Genomic DNA, 22,240 nt, shown 5'->3' with positions numbered 1-22,240 from the left:
GTTTGCAGATGGGCAAACATTTGGGAGAGGCTAAAGCTCCTTCTCCCTGCCTGGTTTGGTTCCAAACCGAAAAAAGCTGTTGTGTGTGTGGGTGGTGGGGAGGCAGAAAACTCCCATTGCACGTCTGATGCAAAGTCCTGAACGAATACGAGACCTTTGTAATGTGTAGATAAACCCTCAGAGAAGCACTGTGACTATACCGAGGCCTCTAGTGACCTGCAGAGGCACAAATTTCAACAATGGACGTTGTGAGCCTTCCAGCTAATCAGGCCCAACGGGTCAGCATTAAGCAAAGTTGTTACTCAAAACAGGTTTCATGCTTTAAATATCTAATCAAGAACTCACCTTGCAGCCTGCAGAATAATAACTACAGACATTTGCTGGGGAAATGCTACTTCTCATGACCTGCACACACCTACAAAGAAAAAGAAAAAGCAACGTATAAATTGTGGTTTAAACAAGAGAAGCAGGAAACAGTTTTCTTCTAACAAGTTGAATGTGGACTCACTCTAAGTTTTGGTAGGCCTCTGGCTGGCTACAACTCACACCAGAATTAGAGTTGAAAATAAACGAATAAATAAAAGCTTTTGGTTTTTGTCTGATTACTTTTTTAGAGTCTTAAAATAAATAAATTGGTTTGAAAAAAATATGTGTTGAGCCTGAAAACTTGGTGAGCCCCTTGAGGCATGTACTGATGAAAGGACTTTGACTAAATCACCTGTTCATCGTTTATATGGCCAAGGGGGCATAGGTAGGGTTGCCAGGCCCCTCTTTGCCACCAGCGGGAGGTTTTTGGGGTGGAGCCTGAGAAGGGTGGGGTTTTGTGAGGGGAGGGACTTCAATGCCATAGAGTCCAATTGCCCAAGTGGCCATTTTCTCCAGGGGAACTGATCTCTATCGGCTGGAGATCAGTTGGAATAGCAGGAGATCTCCAGCTAGTACCTGGAAGTTGGCAACCCTAGGCATAGGGAGGGTACTCTCTTGGTGCTGGCAACATTCATCTGGGCTTCACCCTAGCTGCTGTACAGCACAGTGGGATGTTCATGGGGTTCTGTGCAGAAATTGTTTTTGTTTGCAAAGCCTTAAATGTCTGAGACCATCCTTTTTTAAGGGTGCTCCTTGATGAACCTGCCCATCAACTGAAACTGTCATTAAAAAAAAAAAATCTTAACTTTCATCCCCTACACTTCCTTGTAATAATTCCTAGGGTTAACATACCTCCTTGTAGTCTCACTGACTGACCATAGCAAAAAGAGAGAAAAGAGAAAGAGGATAACATGTCCAAAAGCTAAGAATGAAATTTTGGAGGAAAAAGAGTTCTGAGATTGCTTTATGCAGAAGTAGATTACAGACTATCAACTCAATCACTTATTCTATAGAAGCCTGATCAGTCATCATCTATGGTCTATTTTTCATTAGAATCCCTGTCATCCATCAGTATGTTTCAAATCCACAAAGTGAGAGTGTATACTGAGGACCTTTTCATAGTCCAGGTATATAATCTGTGTTAAGGGATCCTAAATATGTAACTCAGGGCTAGGAAAATAAGAAGTGCCTTCTTGGATCAGACCAAGGCTTACCTAGCCTAGCATTTTTTACAAGCTTCTCAACCACTACAAGGTATTAGGTGGTGTGGTATAAACTAGCCAGTGGTCCATGGGTAGACCATGGTCTATCTTTTACCCATTCCTCTGCCACAAGATCTGCCCTGTTGGCATGTTGTTATCTTCTCAGTTCACTTTAGTAAAATTTGTGCTGCTTTATAGTGAAAGTTGTGAGCCACATGCTGTTTTTTTTTTTGTTTTTTTTTTGCCAAAACAAGATCTGACCTGGCACAAGAAAGAACACACAGAGAAAAGCTACAGAGGCATACCCTATTCCAAGCTAATGAAATACAGCTGTTCATCCTTTTCCCACTCTTTCCTAAAGATTCTCCAGAGTCCCCTTGCTACAGTTATTTGCTGCCACTTGGATTACAGGGAGACCGTCATGATTTCCATGATATTGTACTAGAGCAGAGGTTCCCAAACTGTGCTCCGTAGAGCACTTGGTGCTCCACGAAATATCTCCTAGTGCTCCGTGAAGAGACTGGAAAGAAAAATACTACTGTCATTCGGTTTAGTATATAGGTGCTAGGTGAAAATTAGTGCTCCGTGACGAATTTCTCTCCTGAAAAGTGCTCCATGACTAAAAAAAGTTTGGGAACCTCTGTACTAGAGTATTGTACTACTGTTCCAAGAGCACAAATTCTTCTTTCTCAATCCAGGACACATCCATGAATACACAACATTTAAAATTTTCAAACAACACCTCCTCACAATAAGTAACTTTGACAAATGCATACATAAAATTTGTGTATATAACTTTTCGGAGCATTTTTTTAAATAGATGTAGCTATACATTCCATAATGTATATTCTAATATATGCCCAAATTAGATTGAAGTTTTTATAGGGATATGAAAGAAAAGTGTGTCTGTGCCTTTAAAATATGTTTACTTCATCAGCCACAGAGATAAAATTGATTTTGCCAAGTCTAGCATGTCACCTTCAGTCAGATCTATTCCCAAAAAGTGCCAGCTTAAAAATACAGGGACCTATTTCCAGTAAAATAGCAACACAGATGATTCATTCCACATCTCTTGGCAGACTACAGGCATTACTTTTGCTGGTTGCTTCTGCTGGTAACAGAAAAACATATTTCTCTCATTCTTTCATTCTAAGAATACCTAATTCAAGAGAGTTCTGCCAAAAGACACTGAACATTCTGCCTATAAGAAAGAAAAGAAAATAGGTTGGCCCAGTACTTGGACTACAGAAAGGTGCAAAAAATCACCACCTCATTAGGGTTACTAGCAATGGTAACCAACAATGTTGCTGCCTCTACAATATAAACCATATTTTGCCCTTCAAGAGGGCAGCTATTGTCTTGGTGACTGAAATCAATATATAGGTTATGGCTGATACCATTGTTCGAACAGTTTTTTCCCTGCACAAATGTGTTCTACATACACAACGTGCTGGCTGACAAAGGCTGACATTTCACAGTACTAAATCATAGTAAGAGAGCAATGCCAGCATTTTTCACTGCCATGCGGCCCAGTCTGCACATCTCAATCCAATTTCATTACGGCACACCAATGGCTACTTACTTCAGGAAGAGCTTAGGGAATTGTAGGACTGATGCAGAAGCCAAGATACCCACAATGTCTTCTTCATTCACTTCTATTTCTGAGTCGTATAAATTCTTGAGTGCAGCAGCAAAAGCTTCATGTCAAATCAAAAGGTAACATAAATAGGCAAGCTTTATGAGTGATTCCCCCCATGACCATGGTGCAAGAGACAAATGGTCCCCTTTCTCTCCTAATCAGAATTTTTCCAACCTTAAAATAGCCGGCGAGGGAATGACGGGTTAGGGTTGTAAGATCTAGGTTGGGAAGCTCCCTGAGGATTTGGGGATGTAGCCTAGGGAGGACGAGGACCTCAGCGGGGTACGATGTCATAGAGTTCACTCTCCAAAGCATCCATTTCCTCCAGGGGAACTCCTCTGGAGATGAGCTGTAATTCTAGGGCAGTGGTGGCGAACCTATGGCACGCATGCCAGAAGGAGCACTCAGAGCCCTCTCTGTGGGCACGCGCACCGTCGCCCCAGCACAGAGTTCACCTGAGTTCGTTACTAGAAAGCCAGAGGGACGCGGGGCCAGGCTGCTCCCCTCCCCTTCTCCACATGCGCCTGAGGGCATTTCTCACATCACCCGCCTCTCTGCCCAGCAGACCAATGGGAGCGCTTACTCCCTCCCGTCACATGCGGCAGGGCGGCTCACATGCGGCGTGAGGGTGCAGCGCGGACAGCAGCCCATTGAGTCTTTGGCAAAGGTGATTCCCGTGGTGGGGTTGGAGAGGAGCTAGGTTAGAGGGGAGCATAGCTCACAGTGTGGCATAACTGGAGGGGAGCAGAGCGCTCGGGCCACAGCGCGGGCTTTGCGGCGCCTCTCACCTTACAGTGAAATCCTCTACTAAAAGAGGAGCACCCACTTACCCAGCATGTAATTAACCTGTGGAACTCCTTGCCATAGGATGTGGTGATGGCATCTAGCCTAGATGCCTTTAAGAGGGGATTGGACAAATTTCTGGAGGAAAAGTCCATCACGGGTTACTAGCTTTTTTTCTAAGCTAAAACCTCAGTATTTAGGTTAAATTGCCGTGTTGGCACTTTGCGATAAATAAGTGGGTTTTGGGTTGCAGTTTGGGCACTCGGTCTCTAAAAGGTTCACCATCACTGTTCTAGGGGATCCCCAGGTCCCACCTGGAGGCTGGAATCTCTAACTTAAAAGGATGTGTTGTGCAATTCACAGCTACTTCTGTGCTTGCTGCTGGATCCCTCCCCCACGTAGCAGATGCTCAGTAGGCATAACTGCCAAGAACCAATTATTACCAAGGCACTTTGTCCTCCAAAAACAGACCCTCCCCAGGGTACTATAAATTTCTGAGGGCTTGGGAACATGCATGATACATTTTTTGGATGACACAAAAGACCAATAACAAATTGGAAGTCAAGCATTCCACTTTCTACTCAAGGAAGGGGAAGGAGTGGGCAGACAAGACTGGTCTACTTGACTTTCCTTCCACAGTCCCTTCGTCTTTAGGTTCCATAGGAAAAGACCACACTGCGATCTTAAAGGGCAGGTGTTACCTATGGCCAATTCTCTTCATACGAATCAAAGGTACTTCTATAGAAAGTTGCCAACCTACAGAATCATCCTAAATGTATTTGGGGCTAGTGTCAAAATAGGCATTAAAGTCATTACCAACTCGAGTGACATCTGGATCGTTAATATCCAAGGCAATGGTTATTTTGGGCATTTTTTGCTTCTTTTCACAGGGTTTTTTATCTTTCCATCCAGGTAGTAGACCTTGTTTGTAACATCTAGGTTCTGTCAAAAACATTGGATACATGAGAGGATTTGTATGGGAATGAAAGCACTAAAGACATACACACACAAAATGGCAGAATATAGACATGAGTGACTTTAACTACCAATAGATTTAAAAAAGAATAGATGAAATAATTTTTTAAAAATGCTTTTTTTCCCTTCTCGTAAACTGGCAATTTTAACAGAGGATGACCATTAGGTCATAAGAATGTAATCGTCCTTGAATCTTAATACTGAATCATTCCTAATCAGAGCTTATAAATATCTTGGAGAAAATTAACTGCTTGTGGCCATGGAAAAGAGAGGAAATTGAAAAGAGAGAACCAAGATATATTTATATGTCCTACAGTGCAATCCGAAACAAAATTGCACCCTTCTAAGTGCATTGAAAGTGTGAAAGCTGGACAGTGAAGAAAGCTGATAGGAAGAAAATAGATTCCTTTGTAATGTGGTGTTGGAGGAGAGGGTTACGGATTCCGTGGACTGCCAAAAAAACAAATCAGTGGGTTATAGATCAAATCAAGCCTGAACTGACCCTAGAAGCTAAAATGACTAAACTGAGGCTATCGTCTTTTGGTCACGTCATGAGACAACAGCAGTCACTGGAAAAGACAGTCATGCTAGGAAAAGTTGAGGGCAGCAGGAAAAGAGGAAGACCCAACAAGAGATGGATTGACTCAATAAAGGAAGCCACAGCCTTCAATTTGCAAGATCTGAGCAAGGCTGCCAAAGATAGGACATTTTGGAGGACTTTCATTCATAGGGTCGCCATGAGTCAGAAGCGACTTGAAGGCACTTAACACACTCACTCACACACACACACACACACACACACACAAGTGCACTGAAGTAATTGGCCTTAAGAGAATAAATTCTGCTTCGGATGGCACTGTTACAGCCCATTCTTGAAGGGGGAGCCAAGCTCCTTAGGAGTTGGCATGATTCTGTGCCAGTGAAGATGCCACCTTATCACGGAATAAAGTGGCACCTATGCCGGCGCAGGGGCAAACACGCTGGCATTCAGGAGCTGGCAGCCTCCACCGCCAGCGCAGCCATGCCGGCAGGGCTTTCCCAGAAGGGAAAGCCCACACCGGAATGGGGAGGTGTTTCCTGAGGGTGGAGCTGCCTTTGAACAGCTTCCTAACCCCATTCACTCTGGGAATGCCTCCTCTAGCAGTGGCGTGGCTATGCCACCTGTTTTTGTGGTGCAGCCTTGCTTTACGCAATGGGCGATTTCCCCCATTTTTCTATTTTTTAAAAGTTTTTTTTTTGTCTCCACAGTGGCTGGGAAGCCTCTGAAGACGTGGTGCGGCTGTGCCGTTCCTGGCCCTACTGCTCCCGGACACCGTGGATCAACCCCCCCCCTTTCAGGAATAGTCTCCTCTAAATATTATTGGGGCTAAATTTTGTGGAGGCTCGCTGTTGTGTTTGTGTTCTGTGTTTAATTTAGAATTATACCTTGATGTTTTAAGCTTTGTAGACCACCCAAGCTACCTTTGTAGAAGGGAAGGGCATGATAGTAATAAATAGTTATTTTATCCTTATCAAAATAACAGGGACTTCAAAGTCTTTTCAATACCTTTGTCAGTTTTGCTGTCTGTATGATACATACCGTGATGCTGTATAGAGGAAGCAACAAGGTCTGCGAGGAGCTGGGATTTAAATACGTAGATGCGATGAAGATCCCACTGGAAGCCCAGACACTCCAGTGCTACATCTGAAGAAACAGAGAGTGCCATTAGGAAAGTGAGCTGCGTCTCTAAAAATTATAGGCCAGTTACAGCCATAAGAAAGAATGTGGAAGGCTGATATATCACAGAAGGTATTTTTTTACATTTGGAATGACCCACCTGGCTCTAAGCTTTCGGTGATCTTCTGCGTGTAAGAAAAAAGCATCTCATGTGGAGCTCCTTGGTCAGAGAAAAAACTCATTTAAGAGAGGGGAAAAGAAGAAACCAGGGGTTAAATATATTTAGAATTGTTTTGTTTTAATGCACATGAAATGGCAAAAGTTGTGATTGTCACTACCGGAAATTATCAGTCATATTCATCACTCAGAGGAGCTGAGTAACACTCGTTATAATAACGACTGCCTAATTAGTAAAGTAAGAGTTTTATCATGTGTGTTTTTGCTGTGTGCCAGATAGGGTTGCCACCTGGCACACCTATGATGTTGAAACAATATAAAGTTTCATCATCAAGGTTTGTGCCAGCTGCTGTTGTAGGAAGCCTCAATACAACTTTTGCTACTTGCAAACTTTAAAAATCTCTAATCTAAATGCATCTAATACAAACAGCTATATAAAAAGAATAACTAAAAATTACAATATCAATTGAAAATTAATTATTTTGGGTTTATTTAATCAAAAAGTATAAGCACCACTAGATTTTGGGAGGTCTTGTATGGGGAACTTGGCTTTAGGGTTGGAAAATACCTGGAGATTTTTGGGGGTGGAGGCTGGAAAGGGTGGGATTTGAGGAGAGGAGGAAGCTCAACAGGTATAGAGTCCACCTGCCAAAGCAGTCATTTTCTTCAGGGGACTTGGATCTCAGTCATCTGGAGATCACTTGTAATCCTTTGGTCCTGCAGGGAGCAGTCCTCTCCCCAATGCTTTTTAACATCTATATGCGTTCCTTTGCCCAGTTTGTCAGGAGCTTCGGGCTGGGTTGCCATCAGTATGCAGATGACACCCAGCTGTATCTGTTGATGAACAGGCGGACGGATACTGTCCCAGAAAAGCTGGCCAGGTGTTTGGAGGCAGTGGCTGGTAGGTTGAAGCAGAGCTGCCTCAAATTGAACCTGTCAAAGACAGAGATCCTGTGACTTGGCTGGGAGGGTGCAGATAGGGAAATTCAGCTCCTCACCCTTAACAGAGTACAGCTGGTGCCAGCTTCTTCCATCAAGAGTTTGAGGGTGACGTTGGATGCCTCCCTCTCATTGGAGGCCCAAGTCACAAATACGGCTCGGTCAGCATTCTTCCACCTCTGCCAATCCTGTCAGCTAATTCCCTATCTATCCTGTTCTGACCTAGCCACAGTGATCCATACAATGGTCGTTTCTAAACTAGATTACTGCAATTAACTCTGTGCAGGACTACCCTTGAGGCTGCTCTGGAAGCTTCAACTGGTCCAGAACGTGGTGGCGCAGGTCCTTACGGGGACTCCATTAAGGGCACTTATACAACCTGTGCTCCGCCAACTGCACTGGCTCCAGACTGAGTACCGGATCAGGTTCAAGGTTTGGTACTGACCTTCAAAGCCCTAAACGGTCTGAGACCATCATATCTGCGGGACTACCTCTACTGATACACCCCCTCCCCCAAGAGCATGAAGCTCAACTGATAAGAATTTGTTGGTAGTCCCTGGCCCTACAACCATCTGGCTGTCTTTGACCAGGGCCAGGGCTTTTTTGGCCCTGGTCCCTGCCTGGTGGAACTCTCTGTCAAGTGAGACCCGTGCCCAGTGGGACCTAGCTCAATTCCACAGGGCAGGTAAGACAGAGATGTTCTGCCAGGCATATGGTTGAAGACAGCAACCATTTGCAGATCAGCTGGCCTCCCTGCCCTCTCCTTGCCTTTCTCTCCCCCTTCCCCATATTCCCTATCCTATCCTTTTTGACCCTCTCCTTCTATGCCTTCTCCATCCCTGTTATTGTTTGCCTTCCTGGCCTTGGGCTGGTGTGCCCCTTGGAGAGATTGGCCTCACTGATCTCCCTCTCTGCCAACCTCCTCAGTGAATATTTCTGTAGGAGCTGTTGAATTAGGGTACCGTCTATGTTTTAAGTTGGGTCTAGTTTTATAGTTTTAATGTGATGTTTTAATGTTGACATGATGTTGACGTGATTGACTCTATAAAGGAAGGCACAGCTCTCAGTTTGCAAGACCTGAGCAAGGCTGTTAAAGAGAGGACATTTTGGAGGACATTGATTCATAGGGTCACCATGAGTCAGAAGCCACTTGATGGCACTTACACACATACCTATATATCTATTGTTGGAAGCTGCCCTGAGCCTGGCAGTGGCTCGGGACGCTGGGGTATAAATTTAATAACAATAACAATGGGAGGTCTTCAGTCCTCAACTGGAGGTTGGCAACCCTAGTACTGGAGCAGGCTTAGAGAAGTGGATCCCTTCTGACGGGGCCTGGCTCATGTGTCTCCCTGAAAACACTTCCCAAAAAAATCTGAGTTTTGATCTGTAGCGCACAAGTACATCATTTTTGTCCTGCCACCTTACCCCTTCTCATCCCATGCTCAACCTAGTTTTGAGGCAAGTTACCCCTTGCAAACAGTAGGGGGCAGATCTAATAATGGTATAAATATTGTTCACATTTTCTTCCTAGGGCGCTCACTCTTGCTTGTTGCTGCTGACATAAAGGAGGGAAGGTTGAGAGACAGATTTTCCTAAATGAAAAAAAAAATAAACGAAAAAAACAAAGAAGGAGAGCAAGCAAATACAAAGTAGCAAAAAGGGAAGGGAGAAGTTATGGAACAGGGGGTATGAGAATAAACAGTCATTAGTGGGTTAACCACTTCAGGACAGGAGCCCCCTCTAGAGTAATCTTCCAGCTTCCCCACCTAACATCTAGTGAGAGGCAATACTGTGGAAAACTGCATGCATGTTTCCCCCCCACCTCACATTTCCATAAGGAAAAGAGATTAAGATTTTTTGCACAAATTTGGAAAGAATCTGTATTTCTGAGAGGTAGCTATGAGGCTGCATGGGGGAAAGTGGGGGAAAGGATCCAGCCCATGGACCTGCATGCCTTAGTCTGATGCAGATGTCTCTCCTTCCCCATCTGCTTTTGTCTTTATTTTTATTTTTTAAATACCCACTGAAGAATGGCCTGATCGCAATACATACAGTTTTGTCCTGACTGGAAATAAATGTATTGTGAAGCAACAAAACTAAATAAAACACCCTGTTGACAGACAATGACAATGACTCAGGACAATGACTCAGCTCAAACCCAACCCCTTTCTGACTATATCTTCCTACACACTTGACACTGAGAGACACTGTCCTTCAGTGTTACTCCTCTGAAGATGCCTGCCACAGCTGCTGGCGAAACGTCAGGAAAGAAAATTCCAAGACCACGGTTACACAGCCCGGATAACCTACAAGAACCAATGAACTCTGACCGTGAAAGCCTTCGACAATACCCTGTTGACACCCGTACAAATGCTTCTGAAAAGAAACAGCAATTTAAACAGTTGTTGTTATATACGTAATAATAAATTTCATATATAAAACTGGGAGAAAACCAGAAGCAGTTGCAGAGTTTTAAAAAAGCATAAAAGGGTGTTTGTTCCCATACCTCCCTGGCCAAAAAGGTGGAAGCACAGAGGAAAGACATCAACAAAGGAAATAACAGAGTTCAGTTCAAGTTAGGTCACTGACTGTTAATGGCAGTTTGGAGCAGAACGATGTGGAAAAAAGAAATTTGAGGGGGGAAATGATAAGTGTTCCTAAAATAGACTAAGGCCATGTTTTGAAGTATGTTGTCGAAGAGAGAGTCAAGACATATAACAACATAGAAAGTGTGTACTGTCAACTGAGGGGGCTGAGATCATTAAGACACAAAGAGCACAACTATAAAAAAGGAGGGGAAAATGTCCAAAACAATAAGAGAATAAGAGATGTCCAGGATATTTACATGCAAACACATGAATTCAGTAGTACTGGGGGGGAGGGAACGTAAAATGAAAAAGATTTATTATGGGAAAAATTAGATAGTGTTCTGTCCATCATCTTATACCTGAAGGGATTTTCCTTTTTAAAAGACATGTTCATTGTAAATCTCACTTCTGCTTGCATTTGGTTCTTATTTTATGCCTATCGTTCAACTTTCTACTGTGGTTGAAATGATGAAGCATCATCATTCTGCTAAAGATTGGTCTACTTGACAACTAAAAAAGGGAGGTACGGTAAGTTGTTGCATCAGACAAGGAATACCAATGGGGGGGAATAAAACTATAGATTATACGACACATTTTTGGCCAGAAACAAGTACCCTGTAAATGTCAAGCGCGATGTTGGTTATTGGAGACAGAATTTCTAAAACACTTGTTTGTTTAATCTGTAGAAGGTCTAGGTGATCCAAGAACAACGACAAACTAAAATCACCTATGTAAAACAATATAAAGTTTCATCATCAAGGTTTGTGCCAGCTGCTGTTGTAGGAAGTCTCAATACAATTTTTGCTACTTGCAAACTTTAAAAATCTCTAATCTGAATGCATCTAATACAAACAGCTATATAAAAAGAATAACTAAAAATTACAATATCAATTGAAAATTAATTATTTTGGGTTTATTTAATCAAAAAGTATAAGCACCACTAGATTTTGGGGGGTCTTGTATGGGGAACTTGGCTTTAGGGTTGCCAGCGCCAGGTTGGGAAATACCTGGAGATTTTTGGGGCGAAGCCTGAGGAGGGTGGGGTTTGGGGAGTGGAGGGACTTCAATGCCATAGAGTCCAGTTGCCAAAGCCGCCATTTTCTTCAGGTGAACTGACCTCTATCGGCTGGAGATCAGCTGTAGTACCTGGAGGTTGGCAACCCTACTTGGAATCCATGCACAGTTCAAGCGTTGTATTTTAAAACTCTTCTTAACCTGGGACCTACATACCTGAAGGACCACACCATATGAATGCATGCACCACTGAGGTCAGCCCACCAGACTCTTTTAGAGACACTCCCCCTCCATTTAGTAGATCAGCTGTGTCTTAGCTAAGACATATGCTGTCTTGGTTGTAGCACAATTGTGCAATAATTGTCCAGAAGAGGTTTGGAAGATGCTTTCTTGGATCGTTTCTCATAGGACATGTAAAACATTTCCTTTCCAAAAGGCACCTAACACTGTTTATAATCTCCCATCTGGCCATCAGGGTTACATGGGCTGGTTTAGCTTAGTTGTTTTAACAGTTTTTGTTGTTGTTATCTGATGGTTTAATTCAGAGTTCTTGTAAGTCACACTAAACTCAGAAAGAGCAGGAATAAGCAGGCAAGCAAATAAAGGATCATGTGTACATACTAGGGTTGCCATCCTCCAGATTCTAGCTGGCGATCTCCTGCTATTACCACTGATCTCAAGCCGAAAGAAATCAGTTCACCTGGAGAAAATGGCCGTTTTGGCAATTGGACTCTATGACATTGAAGTCCCTCCCCTCCCTAAACCCCACCCTCCTCAGGCTGTGCCCCAAAAACCTCTCACCAGTGGTGAAGAGGGACCTGGCAACCCTAGTGTATACGCACTTTATAAATTGGACCAATATTGCTAAAAATAAAGCAGCTGGTTAGTTTAATTGTAGTTATCTTCTCCACTGCAAAATTCCTGATTATTGTATATCATGAAACTTCAATCAGCTCTACAGAACATTTTCAGTTTTAATCTATTTGCAAAATACTAGTTTGCAAATAACATCCTGCTGTTACCTAAACTTGGGCTTTGCAGATGGAAATTGAACAAGTAGACCCCTGGACTCTTTCCGGAGCTCTGAGATTTCCTTCCAAGATTTTCGTTCTGCATTCAGGGACACAGGGGTGTCAGCTGGAGGATTTAAAAAAAAATCTTGCTTTAATATTTTCCTCTGTGGTAAATACCATGTATCTCTTATCATGGGTAGAGTTAAAAAAAATAAAAACTTGCCAAATGGATTATTTTACATTTATTTCCATAATTTGCTATTTTTTCCCCTTTAGACATCTGTTACAAGACTTCAAAAATGGTGATTTGACAGTTTCAGCTTTACTTACGGAAGGACTCTAAAGAAATGTGTTCTGTAAGTGCATGCAACCAGAAAATGCCAACTAACAAAAGATTTCCGGGGATCTCCTTGTAGCTAAACTTGAGTTATGGAGTGTAGAAGGCATGGCTGCCATCATCTAATTTGTTCTTTAACTGAAATGCAATAATTGTGATTAAACAAACAAAAATACCAAGAGATAATTGACATATTAGACTCGTAGGAAACGAAAGGGCGTGCATTTTCTCTCTTGACCAGAGGTTTGGAAATTTCCTCTCTCAGCCCAATCCTATGCATACTTACTCAGAAATAAGTCCCACTGGTTTCCGTTGTGCAGAGTGGCAGCCTTCACAGTGATGAGATGTATCATCACTGATGCAGGTTATCTAGGGATGCTAGGAACCATGGGTTACATAGTCCAGGGCAAAGAATGGGTAAGGAAGTTCAGAATGGATTGGTGGCGGCGGTGTGGAGATATCAAAATATGAATAATTTATGAGTAAACAATGCATGTTTGGTTATGTGTGTGAATATATATCTTAATTTATGCAAATGTATGCAAAAAGTGGGGATGTGTACAATTTTCTATTGTAAGGGGATGCATATTTGAAGTCTTTATGGGAGCGGGTGATCCCAGGACATACAAAAATGTTATATCAGAAAATATATCTGTCTGGAAACTACTCTCCTACACGTAGGGAGGTTTTTTTTTTAAAAAAAATGAAGAACACTCAGATATGTAATTTCCCCACTTTCCATTTGGGCTCTTGGGTTTGCACTACAGATTTACTATAGTTGTGTGATGTAGGTATCCATTTATTCCTAATGGGAATATGAGACATATATGCCTAGCAGCAAAACAAAATATTCCTCTTGCGTTTAGCGCACATTCTTTATCTTAATGGGTTTCAATTAAACTCTTCTAGATGTACAGATGCTCTCTAGTGGTCTGGTTTGGAACTGCTGGCTAGGCCAACGGCAGGCCATTCCAGAGATCCTAGTTACAGCACTGCACACTATTATTGATTTTAGAGATCAGTACCCTATGAAGTTATTTTTCTATTAGCAATAGGCAAGATTTCAGCCTTGACCGTGAAGCTCAGAAGTCTGCATAGTAAACTAACAAAAGCTCAAAGAGAAGCTTTTGGTTTAAAACGTTCAGTTTTGTCCCCCAGTTATCACCATACCTGACATTATTCTCATCAGAGTCTCATTGAGACCAACTCGGAAAGCCTTATTAGCCTGTGCAATTCCCAGCAGGTCACAACTTGGACTAAAAGGAAATTGCCAGCGATTGGTGAGCCCAGCTTGCTTGCGGAAGTAGCGCTGATTCAAAGGTTCTCGAGTCTTAAAGAAATAGATACATATTTTTGTTCAGAAATTGTATAGTGTGCACACTCAAATATTCTAGCATACCAAAGAAGATGAGGAAGAGAATGTCCGCTGCTGTGGGTAAAAACCCAGATCTGTCATGAACACATGCACCTCTCAATAGAGATTATTGATACCCCCTCCCCAGTGGCCCAAATAGACAGCCAACACAACTGCTTTCTTCATTGGAGTTATCAGTTGAGATACACAGTGAATCCTTCAGTTCTCTTCTGCTAAGTGAGCAGACTTGTTCCACTGGAGGATAAGAAGGAATTGTAGCATTCAACCTACAGATTTCGAAGCACATGATTTTCATGTAGAAATCTGTGGATCAGTAAGAATAAAACAGCTTAATCAGCAATATCCATTAAGTAAGATAAATCAATAGTTTGTTAGGAACAAATGTTACATACTGCTCTTTATGACTTCTTTATCTGAAGCCATCACACCTACCTTAAGTATCTCTTTCTCACTTGGTGAAAGTCCACCCAGAGCTACAAAGGGAGCTGACAGCAAATAGCTGGAGGTTAAAAAGACACCATCAGTGGTCTGTACATGCAGGAAGACAACATTAAAATAATCTTATCACATTAACACTGTATCAAGGAAGGGTCAGAACCTTTTCTTTAGTGTGCATAAAGGAACCAACACAAAATAAATGACAATTTTATTTCTTGAGTTTTTCTTCTTAATTGTTATGTATTGTTAAAGAGAATGGGTAGTTCATTGTAACAGATGCATAGTAGAATCCTTTTATGAGTCAGGCTGAGGCCAAAAGATTGTGGTATGGTAACAGATGCACTGAGAACTCTGTTTTCCCACATCCTTTCAGATCATAGTCCATCTCTTATGGAATACCTGATGCCATCACACGCTCTGGACTCTACCGATTCTAGGATCTAGAAGCAAATGAAGTACCTCATCAGACACTGTGATCTAGAGTTAAAAAGGCCTCAGCAGATAGTGGGAATTATCCTTCTTCGCCTAAGTCCCAGGTGAGCTGCAACCAGTCTGAGTAGACTGTACTGAGCTAGGTGGACCAACAGTCTTAGTACAAGACTATAAGGCAGCTTCATATATGTTAAGTTTCATGTGTTCGCTATTCCTAAATGTCTTTCTCTCCAACATCCATCGGCCACTGCAAACACATACTTGAAAACATTCACCATTACTTACAAGTGCGCTGCTTTAGCACCTAAAGCGGGTGCTTCAGGAACGAGTCTAGTTAGCTGGAATAAATCAAGGGAATTACGAGCTCCGGCAACGACAGAAGCATTCTTGTGTTGTGCCATTTTATGAGTTGCTGAGGAAAGATGATTGTTAATACACAGTCTGAGATGCTTGAGGGATGCTGTAAAAGAAGGTTTACAGGCTCCTCCCCCTTATCTGCTCCACCTTAGTTTTTGTCTTGAAAAAGAAAATGACTCATGATAAGCCTCTTAGCAACAAAAGGCTGTAGGCATACAGGCAAGTTAGCATTATGACATCTTGTCTCAATTGTGGCATCATGTCCTGTGAGGCATGGGTTTCCTGCAGCCTCGCTGTTCACTCTGGATCATAGCTAGGTAAAAGTAAGACAGCAAAGGAATGCCTCCTACACGAAAGTTTGTATCGGGCAGCAGATCATTTCTTGTATTACGCTTATAAGAAAGAGTAAATACATGTAAGGCAGTCTGTTTTGTTGTCCTCTGAAAAATCCCCAATGCAAAATTAAACTGATATGTAAGAAACATTTACAGTAGCATATGTGTGTGTGTTCTCAAATCATTAAGGCCCCAATCAAGCTACAGTCTGTCAATACTTAAATCCCATTGAAACTGGTGCAGCTTTAGTTAGTTGTTACTGACTTACTCCAGTCTAAGCCCATTGAAATGAATGGGCTTAGACTGGAGTAACTCTCTTTAGGATCGCACTGTTAATCGCTTAAGCATAATTAAGCTTAGATAGTCTGATGGCATCATGAGTCAAACATCCAATGCTTAAGCAAGCATCTTAAAGTGGATTAAAATGAAATCTGTGCAGGTCCCTATTCCAGATCACATGCTTAGGATCTGGTGCTTACTTTATCTGAAGTCACAGCTAGCTGTTCTGTAGAGTACTGTTCTTTTCTTAGAATACTTTTCTTACATTAGAAGATTAGAGATTTTAAGCTTTCACCTGTTGGCATTCTGGAAATCCACCCAAGCATACCAATTGTGCGTTGAATAAAGACAATTATTAATTAGCATCCAGATCTAGCTTTAATGATATGCAGCTATGTGAGCATTTTTGGCACTAGAATGTAATTAGGTATACTCAGTCAGATGCATCAGAATACAGTACAGAACTGAAAGACAGTATCTGTACCTGAATGTGCATCTGACTGAAATCTATGTATCCTGATGCAGCAAGTTATATGTATTTATAGAACAAGAGTTGGTTTTCATATGCCGACTTTCTCTACCTTTTAAAAGAGAATCAAACTGGCTTACAATCACCTTCCCTTCCTCTCCCCAAAACAGACGCCTTGTGAGGTATGTGGGGCTGAGAGAGTTCAGAGGGAATTGTGACTGGCCCAAGGTCACCCAGCCGGCTTCATGTGTAGGGTTCGGAAAACCAACCCGGTTCACCAGATTAGAGTCCACCACTCTTAACCACTATACCACATATACAGGCATCTGCATCCACACAAAGATTACTTAAGATAAGGACATTTATTTTTACCCTTTTAAACGGGCAAAAATCCTTACATGCAGTACTATACAGCAGGTAATTTTTTCCCTACAGTGTACTGAGAATAAAGAAATACAATATGGCCAAAGCTACCAAACATTCCCATCTCAGAGCCAGGACTTGGATGCGGTCAGCCAATGGATGTGTTTTAGTGGATTCCAACACTCAACTTCTCACCACAGTGATCATTTGCAGCTGACCATATATATTGTCTGTATTGAAAATATATTTGTTTTCAGTTAATTACAGTGATAAATTTCATCTATTTTGTTTGGTGTCTGTTTTGTTTGATTCACACACGCAGTCACTGACTGATGATTTTACATTTATCAACTCAGTGCTTATTCTGTCCCATTTAAGCTCCTCCCTCCAGGAATTATTATTGGTTATCAGTTTTTTTCATTGGCATAAACATTGTGTGACATATGCTTATCTAAAGTAAACGGAATTTCATGAATGCTTGAACATTAATAGTGATTAATTACAAAGCAGTAATTCTCAGAATCCAGTTGAATAAAAGACACACATACCTCAGTCACTTTCTGCAACTGATACTCGTAAGATAAAAATAACTCTTTTGTTCTTTTTATTGGATTTACACTTGAAGAAAAAAAATGCTCAACTGACTATACAGAAATTTAAATATTGCTAACCACTTGGGACTTTACTTCAGTCTAAGCCCATCTTACAGCAACATCATGGCCCCCTACCTGTTCATAATCTTCCTTTGGAGTCATAGAATCATAGAATCATAGAGTTGGAAGGGACCACAAGGGCCATCAAGTCCAACCCCATGCACAATGCAGGAATTACACAACTACCTCCCCCCCACAACCCTAGTGACCAGAAGATGGCCAAGATGCCCTCCCTCTCATCATCTGCCTAAGGTCATAGAATCAGCATTGCTGACAGATGGCCATCTAACCTCTTCTTAAAAACCTCCAGGGAAGGAGAGCTTACCACCTCCCGAGGAAGCCTGTTCCACTGAGGAACCGCTCTGTTAGAAAATTCTTCATAATGTCTCGACGGAAACTCTTTTGATTTAATTTCAACCCATTGGTTCTGGTCCGACCTTCTTGAGCAACAGAGAACAACTCGGCATCCTCCTCTATATGACAGCCCTTCAAGGACTTGAACATGGTTATCATATTCCCTTTCAGTCAGCTACAAACACTCAGGAATCACTCATTCCTATCGCAATCAATGGATTACCCCTATCTTAATCAAATTACCTGCCACCGTAACAAAAATATCTTTTATAACAGTCCCCTTTTTGCTGGCGAATAGAAATCCAAGAACAACATTGGCTGTAGCCAAGTATCTATCCACCATATTTTCCTTAAAGAAATAAAGGCTCCCCTTTTACTGCTCAAGACCTTTTGGACAAGGGAGCTTGAAAGAAGGAAAGGCAGTGAATCACTGAAGAGAAGTCCTAGAGCTTCTGTGACATCACTGACGCAGAAGCAGGGCATGACTTTCTACACCACTTTTGCCCAGTTACTGTTCCCTCAAGACTTCCCAAGCACTGAAAATTAGGGATTCTCTGTGATGATACAGAAGCTTTTGAAGAATATCTTCGATGAGCCCTGGGAAGAATGAAGTTCTGCTAGCCAGTTCAGAAGTTGTGCCCTGTGGGCTCCTGTTGAGTCTGGTGGTGCAGTGGAAAGCATTGTTGCCAAAGCCCATAGCACTATTTCAAAGCTGACAAACACATCCCTCTCAATGTACAATGGGAAAACAACCCAAAAACTTCTTTATTTGAATGTCCCCCCACTTTTTTGCACTGTAAAGGTCACCTTTCAACGTGTTCCACGGGGTGATGGCAGCTGTATTGTCTCCAGCCAAGCTGCTTAAGAGTGAGATTGAGTGATCACAGTGAGGGTTCAGTCCCCAAGCACCTTGGCCAGGGATTGCCCAGCCCCAAGGACAAAGAAGTTGGCTACTTGCTGTACACTTAATCCATGCAATGATTGGCACTTCCAATTCAGGAACATTACAGCTTCAGTGTGTTATGTAATGCGCGAGTTTATTTCAGTCAAAGAAAACAAATACATATAGATATCAGATGAGTTGCCCAAACACAGATTTGCTCGATAGAACTTTACCGACATGAAAATATGGCTCCTAAAATAGTAAATACTTAGTACAATATAACAACTTCAAAAGGAACAAAATATACGCAGTACACATAAACAGGTATGGGCTAAACAAACTGATACAGAAGATATTTGATTATGGTTTTGATCTGGTGTACTGTCAAACAGAAGATAAAACAACAACAGCTTGTGTGGGCCACTAATATGAAAGATTATAACTCAGCTTGATTGTACAAACAGCTTGATTGTACCTTAATGGCATACCACACACAACCTTCTGTATGCAGATACTAACATGGTAGTTTGAGCAATGCAATGGGATACCTATAATTTAGTTATGGTCTTTACTGTTCTAGGTCAAGCTAGAAGAGTTTGTATCTTCAAGAACCTTAACATGACTCCAATTCAAACATTTTAAAAGAATGATTTTGTTGGAACTACAGCCTGATATGCTTGCTGAAAAATGAGCAGCAGTCCAGTGGCACCTCAAAGACTAACAACATTTATTCCAGCATCATGTGAGCTCACTTCAGTGGGTTTCACTGGAATAAGGGCCAGGTATATTAAAAATGTGTTCCTGAAGAAAAATCAGAGAATCCATATTGAGCATTAAAGGTGAGTTGACATATCCCCAAGTATTTAACATCTGTTGCTTTATTACATGTCAGTAGCATTTGTAGGTGTCTGGCCCTGCTAAAAACAAAATTGGGTCACTCATTTTGAAAATATATGTTGGCCATTAATGCAAGAGGTACCATCAGAATTTTCAGACCCTGAATCTGTTGTAAATACTGTCAGAACAAAAACTCAGTTTCAAACTAGAATTCAGGATCTCTCTTTCCTTACTATGTTGATATTAGTTTCAAGAGAAATGTATCTGTATTATGAAAATATTTCATCAGTCCACTGATTGAGATAATGCCATTAACCTTTTTTTCCTTCATGGGAAAGGTGGATAAACAGAATGCTGAGCTGAACTGGAATTTGAGTGGGATATTAGAATTAATTCACCTATCTCAATAAAGCCACTGGTAAATAAGTTAAGAAGCCTACTGACTCGAAAGCATGCCAAAGGTTAATCCTGCTCTGTAGTTTCAGCCCTACTGATCATCCTAAAGGAAGCAGTACCCTTTCCTCATAGCCCCTTTTTAGAAAGTAAACTATTTTACTTTTTAAGTGAGCATCACTATTTAAGTGAGCATCATTAACATTTAGAATAATGTGCAGTGAAATATACTAAATATTTCTAGGGTTGTAGAATGAGTAGATACAATGAAACCAATACAAAGTGTTTCTAGCTAGATTTGAATCCAGCTCCGTTTCTCTCATTCAATTGCTTCTTTCCCCTCTAATAAGCCATGAATGATAAAGTGTTCCTACCACAGGAGTTCCTTGTGATGAATTATTAGGCGATATCGTTGCTTCATCAAATTTCGAAACACTTAGCAATACTTTATTATATACAGAGGTTTCTTACAATTGTTAAACCGTACAGCTTTCCACATCACACTACAAAATTCTGAAATAGCATGCTTCCACTGTATATTAATAACTATCAGTGCAAGTTCCTGAGCATCTTCAGTATAATGTTATCTGCCAATTAACTCGGTTCCCATCTACCATTTTCCTGTAATTGCAAAGTGAGTTAACTTATAGCTCTATGTCCCTGAACACACAATACCTTCCAGCATCCAATGGGTTTAATGTATTGCATTATCTTAATAGAGTTAATCAATCTGGATCGTTCACCCCTTGATTCAAAGACAGCCTTGCAGTTCTAGGGTAACTGCTTCCTCTTTCCAGTCCCGTTTTCATTCCAAGCTACAAATCAGGTGCCACAAAATCGCAGAGAAAAGCAGAAATAAGCAGCTTTCGGAGAGAATGTTTATCGAGCCGAGGCTTTTGGCATTGCAGTTATTGGAATAACAGCACTGAACATTCACTCCGGGTGCTCGGGAGCCTTCCCTCCTCGCCCGCTCACAGAATGACCTATATGAACAGGACTTCATAATGCCACCTAAAACAAATCCAGAGGCAAATCCAAAACATATTAAAGCATCCATGCTTATCTACTTCTTTATCTTATTAACCTGAATGGGAACATCTAGGCTCCCATCTTCAACCCACGTACCTTGGGCAAAGGCTAGCGGCCATTTTAAGGATCGGAGTTAATTAGGCCATGCCTGTTTTTATACCATTCTATATTAGTAGCCCATACAAGTGCATGTAAAGTGCCATCAAGTCACAGCTGACTTATGGCGACCCCGTAGGGTTTTTAAGGCAAGGAACGTTCAGAGGTGGTTTGCTATTGCCTGCCTCTGCGTGGGCTGAGAGAGTTCTGAGAGAACTGTGACTGGGCCAAGGTCACCCAGCGGGCTTCATAGCTACATACAAATAAGCTCCCTTTATTTATTCTACATCTAGAGAAATGAAAGCCTGTTGACTGGAGGCGCTTTCACACAGCCCAAATAATGCACTTTCAATCCACTTTCACTGCACCTTAACGACTGTTTGCAAGTGGATTTTGCCAGCTCACACAGTAAAATCTCCCTTCAAAGTGCATTGAAAGTGGATTGAAAGTGCATTATTTGGGCTGTGTGAAAGTGCCCTAGGTCACATTCACTATTTGGCATCTATAATAGAAATTCACGTCAGCTTCTCCGCTGCCACTTTTTCGGGACGTTAACTTTATCCACAGTAACAATAAGGATTTATCCAAAATAAGGGGAACAGAAAGCATAGGCAGTACCCAGTTTCAAAGCTTCTGAATTAAAGGAGGGGGCAAAACGCTGGGAAGGGATTCAATACCCAATTTGCATCCAAAGTGCATGATTATGCAGAGAAAAGAACTCAGACACTGTAGCATTGCCACTTCAAAGAGACAGTGTATTAAAATAATAGATAAAAGAGAATAATTTCCGCTACCTATATTTTGTGACCTGTCTCGCTAACAGAATTTTCAAAGGCTTCCGTGGCTTGCAGTTATTCAACATGCTGCCTTCGGTTATTTTATTTATTTATTTGTTATTTCCACTTGCTACCCTGCTCTCCTCGGCCAAGAACTGGGCTCAGAGCAGCTTACAAGAATATAAACATCCCATTAAATCAGTGCAAACATTAAAACAACATTTAAAATAGCCCTATAAAAATCATATAAAACATTATCCTAGTTTACCTAAGGCGCCTCTAGAGTAAAAAACACAAACTGCAACTAGGCAAGCAGAAAGAATAAATCCCAGATTGAATAGGGAAGATATAACCATGGGGGGGGGGGTTTAGGGAGGCCAGCATTTATATATAGGAAACCGTAGCTGGCCTCAACCATAAGCCCGGCGGAATAGCACCGTTTTACAGGCCCTGCGGAACTCTTTGAGGTCCCGGGGGG

The 22,240-nt window shown here is 41.7% G+C and overlaps 1 protein-coding gene across 1 annotated transcript in view; it reads right to left on the bottom strand.

The window, feature by feature from the left end:
• Window positions 1-15,339, bottom strand: part of BTBD16 (BTB domain containing 16) — a 43,273-nt gene extending 27,934 nt beyond the window's left edge. The window contains exons 1-9 of the mRNA XM_056850471.1: window positions 15,224-15,339; window positions 14,501-14,567; window positions 13,864-14,023; window positions 12,366-12,480; window positions 6,783-6,859; window positions 6,512-6,649; window positions 4,807-4,932; window positions 3,151-3,265; window positions 346-415 (exon numbers count right to left, since the gene is read on the bottom strand). Of these exons, the coding sequence (XP_056706449.1) occupies window positions 346-415; window positions 3,151-3,265; window positions 4,807-4,932; window positions 6,512-6,649; window positions 6,783-6,859; window positions 12,366-12,480; window positions 13,864-14,023; window positions 14,501-14,567; window positions 15,224-15,339 (984 nt within the window). The remainder of the gene's footprint in view (window positions 1-345; window positions 416-3,150; window positions 3,266-4,806; window positions 4,933-6,511; window positions 6,650-6,782; window positions 6,860-12,365; window positions 12,481-13,863; window positions 14,024-14,500; window positions 14,568-15,223) is intronic.
• Between the last annotated feature and the right edge of the window lie 6,901 nt (window positions 15,340-22,240).

Source organism: Euleptes europaea, chromosome 5 (genome assembly GCF_029931775.1).
Source record: "Euleptes europaea isolate rEulEur1 chromosome 5, rEulEur1.hap1, whole genome shotgun sequence".
In the NCBI taxonomy this organism is placed as follows: domain Eukaryota; kingdom Metazoa; phylum Chordata; class Lepidosauria; order Squamata; family Sphaerodactylidae; genus Euleptes; species Euleptes europaea.
The sequence above is the reverse complement of the archived record's forward strand: the minus strand, read 5'-3'. Positions and strand labels throughout refer to the sequence as shown.